Source organism: Xenopus laevis, chromosome 9_10L (genome assembly GCF_017654675.1).
Source record: "Xenopus laevis strain J_2021 chromosome 9_10L, Xenopus_laevis_v10.1, whole genome shotgun sequence".
Classification (NCBI taxonomy): Eukaryota; Metazoa; Chordata; class Amphibia; order Anura; family Pipidae; genus Xenopus; species Xenopus laevis.
Genome location: NC_054387.1, coordinates 35,131,559 through 35,141,154, shown reverse-complemented (window position 1 = coordinate 35,141,154; position 9,596 = coordinate 35,131,559). Strand labels below are relative to the sequence as shown.

Sequence of the window (9,596 nt, the reverse complement as noted above, 5' to 3'; positions counted from 1 at the left end):
TACTGCCAAATAGTGTCCAAAGCTGGTACATACAGTACTTGGCCCTAAAGGTGGTCTCTACAAAATATTCGCCAACAATGAAAATGGCTGGAAGATGCAAAGGCAAAAATGGTTGTAACTTTTATGGTGGATTAGGGCGGGAGGAATACTATTTAGTCTTTTCATCGGAAATGAAGACAACGACTGCCATATAGTAATACACAAACACAAGTATAATGCAACACAACTGCTGTGATTTATATATTGCTTAGTCATCAACCTATTACATACATGCAACATAAAAAAAAAGGCATTCCAGTTTATCGGATACTATCAATTTATTACCATACTTTTCAACCTGGCTAGCTTTAGTGCAACTGGACTTTTTTTTCCATATTTATTTTATATTTTTATCATTATTTTAATGTTGAAATTAGGTAAGGAAATTTAACACCGACCTGGTTGCATTAAACTTTTAATTACACTAGCAATTAAGCAGAAAACAAAATGAAAAATAAATAGTAAAGGGCCAGAATAGAAACATAAGCAATAAAAAATAGAAGAGATAGAAGTGAAGTCACATGGTGCTGGGGGTTTTTTTTGGCTGCAGCTACAAGAAATAAAGAGACAGAACATGAAAGCTAGCAGTTGAAGAATCAAAAAAATAAAAATAAAGATCAACTAGAAAGTGAACTTCCCTGTAGAGTAGAAAATGATAATAGCCATCAGTTTAATAAGCTATATAGGCAATATTCTACTGTGTGTTACCTGTGTAAGAAACCTTGTATTCGATCTTAGCCAACAGCAAACATATTCTTGATATCTTCAAATACTAGATTTTTAATGTAAAGAGTGCAGAATAAAAAGTCAGAAAAAAACCCCTTACATTTGCTATAGTCTGTACCAGGGAAGCATTACAAAAAAGAATCCAGAGAGTTGGCATTGTGATTTCCCTGAGTGTCCTCTATAAATAAACATTTTTTATTTATTTTTGACTTATGTGACTCTTTAGTGGAATAATACCTCGTACCATACTTTTGCTCATCTAGTCCAGTCTTAATCCACGGTGATGGGAAAACAATTGTAACGATGTCTCCAATCCAAAAGTGCTGATTAAAATGTTTTGGCTTTGTATTATTTTGGGCAGATCATAAGCAAGGTGATCTATCTTATCCAGAAAGTCACTGATTCCAAGCATTCTGGATAATAGATCCCTTACCTGTGCACATAAAAACAAGAGCATCTGTAGCTGCATACGTCGCCCACAGGGCATGGTTTACAGCAGTCAAGTCTGTGGGATCATTCAATCAATGCTTCTCCGTGTTTGCATGAAGATTTCTGGAGACAAATGCCAAAACAAAGCTTCAGGTCCCCTTTTTACAAAAATGTTCTTCTTTTCATTTTTTTCATGTTCTCTTGATAGAGGAAACTTTCTTCTTGCGAGCAGCCAGCATCTCATAAAATGGATCTCTGCTTATAGCAGCCCTGGATGGGAAGACATAAAAGAACATCTATAGAATACTGTAAAGTTTGCATTTCATAAAAAAAAAAAAAAAGTTGGATAAAAGTTCATGTTCTTACACAGTTCTTACACACCAATAAATTCTCTTTAATTACGCGGCTGCCAGATATGCACTAGGAGGTCCTAGATAGGTTGAAGATGTAATAGAGTGTAGAGAGGTAGGGCTGGTGAGCTCCCTATGGAACTGCAGGGTTAGGCTAAATTACAAAACATCTTGGAAAGCACCAAAAGCAGATGTAAAGCCTGGCAGATCAAGTTAGGAGAAGGACAGACACAGTGTTCCAGAAACAAGGGAGCTTCATGTAGCTGACTTCACCTAGAGATACCAAATACTTTCATCCACCAAATACACAAATCCTTCTCAGGCTAGAGGGTAAGATTTGGGGGTTCCATTTAATGCATAGCTGTCACTCATGTTGTTGATGTCGACATCTGTATTCAATTTGACAACTAGTCTTGGTTTTTTATATATTGCATGAACCCCGAACACCAAAGAGAAAGCTTAGAGCACTGCAGAGGCTGCATCATGTAAATCATTAACAAAACAAGAACAAAAAGCTCCCACCTGTCCCCCCTACAACAATATCGCATGTAGACTTCTCCAAGCATGGAATGACTCTGTAAGGGCTATAATCTCTGTCTGTGCATTACTGGGAATTAATGTTGTTCTTGTATAAAAGGTTTATTCTGTGCAGAGGAATTCAAGCAGAAAGAATGCTACAGAACTTTACTGCCCTTGCAAGAGTTGGCCAAATGCCAGAAAAAAACATGCATTTAATAAAACAGAACGGTGTGTGGGTGCAGGATCATCATAAAATACCTTTATTCTGTTCAGAATGGCAAGACATGTGTTCTTTGCACCCATAATACCAGCCATTTTGGTTTAATGCTGACCCCTCCTCTATTTGGCACTGCCAGGACTTGGGGTTGCCACTGGTAAAAATTATATTTGATCCCAGTGTTATCAATAGGGAAGAAAGCTAAACATATAGAAAAGTGGGTATTTTTTCCCAAAAAAAGTTGGCAACCCTACTAGGACTCATCTAGCACAGCAAAGACAGACACAGGAAGAGGAGGAGCCTAGTAACTATCCATCTAACCCATGCAACAGGCTGGGCAACAAGCAAGCAAGGCTGAAAAACAGGCAAAGTTCTGAAAAAGGGTAAATGCGCCTGAGACCTATAACCAGTTACAGGAAGAAGGAAGTGCTGGGCACATGATATTGTTAGGTACTCCTTCTTATGGGGTGTAAAGAGTTGTAGCTGCCTTTGAAGTGAATTTATTCAAGAACTTTAAAATCATGTTATGGGTTTCTATTTGGTTCAGCTAAATCCAAATCTTGCAGTGAATAAATGCTTGAATTCAGCCAAATCCTGGACTTAATCCTAGATCTGGTACATCCCTATTTGGAAGAGAGCATCACATCTGTTATAAAACCAACCTGATACATTTCATCCAGTCATCCTTTTCTTCACAAGAGGCGGCAGAGATTCGATATACTGTGTGGTTTCCTTCCACCACGCGGCCGTCTGCTTCGGTTTTACACGCCTTGATGACCTGGTCCTTGTTGTCCGGGATATAAAGCTCAAAGCAGTTCTGGCAAACAAGGACAATGGAAAACCTTCAGTAACAATATTCATTACGAATGATCTAAAATCGTGTTCTCCTTAAAAACTAGGTATTTTAGATCAGTAAACCAGTGGTGAACAAACGCCTAAATATGATCTTGCCATAATAAGAATAATAAGAACCACAAGTAGCACAATCAAAAACTATCCATAACTAAAACTATACATAAACGGAACTCCCCAGTATCAGTAATGGCAAAAAGCTTCCCTACAATTCTATTTAATGTGAAACTCAAAATGCCTTGTAACCCTGAGAGAAGATCTAAGAATTGGCAACTTCCTAGAAAACAAACCTAAGGAAGAAATATGTGTGTAAATGGAAAACAATCAGAGGATAGGAGAGGCAACGCTTCATTTATCATCTATAACAAGTACAAGAGTGATAACAGACAAATGGAATAATGACTAGGGGAAGTGAAAAGCAAATATGAAGAAAAAGAAGCAAAATAAACAACTTAATCACCTACCATTTTCTTGGAATCTTCTACCTCCCGAATGCTAAGGTTTTCTAAAGGAATGATCCCCCGGGGTTCCTTGTCCTGCATAAGAAAAATGAAATCAGACAATAATTGACAAACATAAATGGTACTTGCATATCTACCTACATGACATCCCATAGAAAATACCAGTAATATACAAATTGGCATGGACAAGCACTGTACCTATGCAGATACAAATAATGGAACCATGACCCACACACAGTACACATGGGTACCCTCACAAAATGTGGGTAATGGGAGGACATTGGGTTGGAAAAGTGGGTAGAGGGGCAATTCTCTGGATTTGGGTAGGATTTTTGTCCCCCTTTATGTCTTCTTTTGACCTTTGTATGACTCCACCTTCAGTTTCATAATAATATCACTTCCAGGTTTAAGGCAAGAAGTGGGTAGCAGGTCAGAAAGTCTTTACAGCAGTTGGAGGTCATTTAATATTGTAGGTTGTGGTTGTGGGCTCACTTCATTAGGTCCTTACAAATATAATCTATATTTTTTCCAAAATATATACCAATGCCATGATGCTGTGCACCCTTTCCACAAATTCAGCAAGTATCCTGTCCTATAAAAAGGGATCATCATAGTGTCCTAAGTTAAATAACTTGTTCCACATATTTATTATACAAGCCTAGAATGATACAGGTATGGGATCCATTATCTGGAAATGTGTTAACCAGAAAGCTCCGAATTACAGGATGCAGTGGCATAACTATAGAGGAAGAAGACCCTGCTGTCGCAGGGGTCCCATGGAACGGGGGGGGGTCGGGCATGACATGGGTGGGGTGTGGGCAGAAGTAGGTGGGGCTGGAAGTGGGTGGGAGCATGGGGATAGGAGTGTGCTGGGCCCCTCTGAAGGTTTTTTTTTGAAGGGGGGCCCGGCACACTCTAGTAACGCAACTGCCAGGAAGGCCATGTCATTTAGACTCCATTTTACCCAAATCATTCAAATTTTAAAAAATGATTTCCTTTTTCTCTGTAATAATAAAAGAGTATCTTGTACTTGATCCAAATATATAATTAAGGAGACCAAACAATCCTATTGGGTTTATTTAATGTTTAAGCTATTTTTGTTAGCAAGCTTACAAATTAGAGTTACAAATTATAGAAAGATCTCTTATACGGAAAACCCCAGGTCCCAAGCATTCTGGATAATAGGTCCCATACCAGTACAAATATAGGATCATTTTTACGCTACCCTACGTTGTCGTGCAGCCATAGTAAACAAGCAAGTTAAAGTGCTCACTCTCGTAATTTATGTCAAACCACCTGATCCTGGTGCTTAAAGGATAATAAATCAGCCAATAGTGGGCCTTTTTTATTTCCCCATGATGCATTGTTGTAAAAGAATATTTCCTAGAAATATAAAAATCAATCTCCCTGTTTCTGTTATGCTAAGCTTGAATAATGTAGAGATGCACATACTCCAGGAGGTGGTATGGAGGCCAAAGGAATGAAAACACAAGGAACTCTGAAGAGAGAATGCTGTTGCATTGTATTCTGTGTTGTGGTTTCGTAGCAGTTTTACATGTAGTCATATAGTTTGACTCTGAGATGTTCATATATCACAATACTAAGAGAACATTGGAAATATGGGTAGCAAACTCTTGCAACTAGGTACAGAAATTAACTCAACATATCCACCATTATGCACAAAAAATTGCATCAGAGACACACACTTTGGTTTATAATAGCAAGCACTATTAAAAGCCTAGAATGTAGTTAAGCAGTAAACAATTCAGCAAGTACAGGCTTCCTCACCGTTGTGTATTCAAAGTAGTAGAGACAGTTGTCAGTCAAAATGAACCAACGTCTTTTCCACGTCTTAACACGACCCCCTGCAAAACAAGAGAAATATGCTAACTAAATAACACTACACTTAAACACAGGAATAAATCTTGTGGGTACGGAGTTGTTTGGATAAATAGGAAAAACAGAAAGGGGAGTGTTACATGTTGTGGAAAAGGAAAATAACACACATAGCAGAGCAGCGTACCCCTTTAAATTTAAATTCCTTTAACTTTTAGGGGCAGATTTATCAAAATGTGAGTTCACATTTTAATGAATAAAAACTCATCCATGTTCTATTCATTCCTATGGGATTTTCGGAAGCATATTTATCAAATGGCGAGTTCTTATTTTCACCCATTGATCAATATCCTTCGAAAAATCCCTAAGGAATGAATAGAACGTGGGTGAGTTTTTATCTATTAAAAACGGATAATGATAAATCTGCCCCTTAATTGTGTGTGAATGCTGGGAGATGTAATCCAGCAATATCGAATAATTTAAAATTAGAATTTATAAGGTGAGCAATATTAATATTCACTTAATTGTCTATATTTTTCATTTACTAAAGAACTTGAAAGCAACTCTATTTTTCAGTTTCAGAATAGTTGAGATGATGCTTGCTTATGGCTTAGGGCGATGGCAGACAAAAGTTTTTACCCATGGAGATATAAAAAAATTAAAATATTGGTATTTTTAGATGTTCTCCCGAGGTGATTTACAGCAGGTGACAAAATATCCAAAAATATGTGTATATCCATCTTATTCCTCACAATTAAAACATTTGTAGTTAAAGGCTATTAATTTTCCCAGGAGCATTTACCCATAGCAACCAATAAGCTTTTTGCTTTTAACCAGTAAATACTTCTTGCTGATTGGTTGCTACGAGTTATTGCTCCAGGGCACTTTTTAGTACTTTTTTATTATGTTTGGGGGTTAAAATGTGTAAATGCACAATTGCCTTGTGAATTTCTGAGTGATTGCAAGATCCAGTTAATATACCCACAGAGATTGAGACAGACTTAAATACACACGTGTCTGTGTGTTTTTAATTTTGGAGGTTTTGTTTGCATTTGCCAGAGGAGATTTACTGCAGGCAACAAAAATTTCAAAAATTCTGAATCTCTGCAGGTAAAACATTTTCATTTCTTAGCAAAATCATTTTTTCATTTTCTCGCATTTTTGCATTTTTGCATGAGTCAACTGTTTTACCTGCTGTGATTCAGAGAGACTTCAATACAAAGGAATTTTCAGACATTTCGTCACTTGAGCTGGAGGAGATTAAGCGTGGGAGACAAAATTGTCTGCTTTCCCCCCCATATGTGGTTGTACTGTACTGGCAGGGGTGGTTCACATTAAAGTTAACTTTTAGTACCGGTATGTTATAGAATGGCAAATCTTAAGCCACTTTTCAATTGGCCTTCATCTTTTAATTTTTAGTGTTTTTTTTAATTATTTGTTGCCTTCTTCTGACTCTTTCCAGCTTTAAAATGAGGGTCACTGACCCCATCTAAAAAGCAAATGCTCTGTAAGGCTACACATTTATTGCTACTTTTTATTACTCATCTTTCCATTCAGACCCTCTTCTATTCATATTCCAGTATTATTATTATTATTTTTTTTTAAATCAATCCATGGTCATTTGGACCATAGCAACCTGAAATTGCAAACTGGAGAGCTGCTGAATAAAAATAGAAATAACTAGTGATGGGCGAATTTATTTGGCAGGCATGGATTCGCAGTGAATTTTTGCATTTCGCCACCCATGAATGTTTTCGCGAAACTGCGTCAAAAATTTGCCTGGACAAAAAAAAATAGTTGCATGTATAAAAATTGACGCTCGTGTAAAAATTGTTGCGCGTCAAAATAATTTTGACGCCCATTGACTTCAATGCGTTTCGCCATCACTATAAATAACTCAAAAACCATCAAATAATAAAAAATTAAAAACAATTACAAGTTGTCTCAGAATAGCACTCTCTACAGCGTACTAAAAGTCAAATTAAATATAATTTAAATGAATAACCCCTTTAAAAAGTTTAAAGAAAGAATGTAAAACCTTTCTGGCATTGGAGCAAAAGCAAGGCTGCTGGTATCAAAACTTATAGCACAGGGTTGATCTAGGCTAGAAAATTTTGAACAGAGGTTTGAACTTAATTAACTTTCAACAACTTTTTAATTACACGTAGTTACACAAACAGCCCTGTGTATATAATAAGAGCACCAGAAATAGCCCTACAACCGGCAGAACTACTTTGTGCTGTCCTGTGATTCCTCTCGACTAGAAAAAGACAGAGACATAAATAGATAGAAACACTCCCCCACCTCAAAGTAGGTCAGGTTACAGCGTGAACTGATTTAAAGGAAAAATAACCTGGGGCAAAGCATTAAAACAAACATTGGTTAGGGAAGCTGAATTATTAACCCTTCTGTATGTTGGGGGGAGGGGCAGTCCTTCAAGGTGTATGCAAGTATTCCCCTCCCACCCCGTTTGTTATAAATTAAAATAAAATGCTGTGTAATGTGCTGGCACTATACTGTATAAATAAATGAAAATGATGATGGTTTACATACCTCCTGGAGAATGGCACACATACAGTCAGAATCCAGTTCAGAGGAATAAGGGAGAGAATGAAAAACAAATGAGCAATGGTGTTTCTGTTCCCGGGGTGAAGCATTAAATAAACAATCTCTGAAGTCAGTTATTGACTGAGAATTCTCACTTACACTTGATAAATGAAAAGTGAGCCTACTTCATATTTGAACAGAAAGAAGCCAAAAGACTAATTTACATAACAAGTTGCCTAGATGTTGTGTACTCACTGTATCGATCTCTAGTTTTAAAGTAAACCCTTATTATGGCTAAAAATGCCATATTTTATATACTGAATTTATTGCACCTGCCTAAAGTTTCAGCTTGTCAATAGCAGCAATGATCCAGGACTTCAAACTTGTCACAGGGGGTCACCATCTTGGAAAGTGTCTGTGACACTCACATGCTCAGTGGACTCTGAGCAGCTGTTGAGAAGCTAAACTTAGGGGTCGTCACTAATTATCCAGCAGAAAATGAGGTTTGTCTGTAATATAAGCTGATGCTACAGGGGTGATTATTCAATTTTGATGCTAATTGCACTGGTTTCTGTGCTGCCATGTAGTAATTATCTGTATTAATTACTAATCAGCCTTATATTGTGACATTTCTATTCTATATGTACTGTATATTGTGCGTCAGTCCCTAAGCTCAGTAAGTGACAACAGCACAGAGCATGTGCAGTGAATCAGCAGAAAAGAAGATGAGGAGCTACTGGGGCATCTTTTGAGACACTCCTAAAGGGCTGTGGTTGCCTTGGGCTGGTACAAAAGCCCAAAACATAACGTACAACATTTCTACCTACTTCTTTAGTTAGGCTTTAGTTCTCCTTTAAGGCCCTGTGAGTGTGTATACCTATATTAATGAATCCCACTTGATTTGCCCTGTAAAAATTAATAAAGCCAGGAAAAGAATATATATATATATATATATATATATATATATATATATATATATATATATATATATATATATATATATATATATATATATATATATATATATATATATATATATATATATATATATATATATATATATATATATATACATACATACAGTGGAACAAACATAATAAGTCCACTTTCTGCACCTAGCTACCCAGAGGGTGCAGAGGGTAACGGTGTAATAATTATTCCTGTGTCTGAATGTCACACGGCAAGGTTACAAAGTATAGGAAGGAACAATGGTTCATTGTATACAATATGTAAGCAGCCAGTTTCGAGAGGTGTCGTTACGTCTGTTAAATTCATCATAATACAATGCTCTTTACAAGTAGCATGTGACATAGAAACTAAGTGTTCTGCACCACTGCTCTAGTGTATTTGAATATACTAGATGCTGCAATGCCCTTAAGCTGTGCATTTGTGTAAAGTAATTGTTTCACATAAAGAACTATCTATTCCTACATAGGGTTGCCACCTTTTACTGGCTCGTGATCTGGACAGGGGGCCGGCCTGTGACGTCACTGGGTGAAATGGTGATGTAATGGATGGGGCAAATGTCATCACAGGGGTAGTGCTATGACGTGGCGATTGGCTGATCGCCATGTCAATCAAGGGGAATCCTGCCAGGTTTTTCTTATTTGGAAAACCGGG

At 37.1% G+C, this 9,596-nt stretch overlaps 1 protein-coding gene across 2 annotated transcripts in view; it reads right to left on the bottom strand.

Moving 5' to 3' along the window:
- Window positions 1-216: 216 nt before the first annotated feature.
- The window catches only part of cyth2.L (cytohesin 2 L homeolog), a 30,627-nt gene continuing 21,247 nt past the window's right edge, over window positions 217-9,596 (bottom strand). Inside the window, exons 11-14 of one of the 2 annotated variants that reach the window (XM_041575645.1) lie at window positions 5,382-5,460; window positions 3,597-3,668; window positions 2,943-3,097; window positions 217-1,464 (exon numbers count right to left, since the gene is read on the bottom strand). In XM_041575645.1, the coding sequence (XP_041431579.1) occupies window positions 1,386-1,464; window positions 2,943-3,097; window positions 3,597-3,668; window positions 5,382-5,460 (385 nt within the window). In that variant the 3' untranslated portion in view covers window positions 217-1,385. The remainder of the gene's footprint in view (window positions 1,465-2,942; window positions 3,098-3,596; window positions 3,669-5,381; window positions 5,461-9,596) is intronic. The other variant, NM_001092791.1, reaches the window with a different exon arrangement.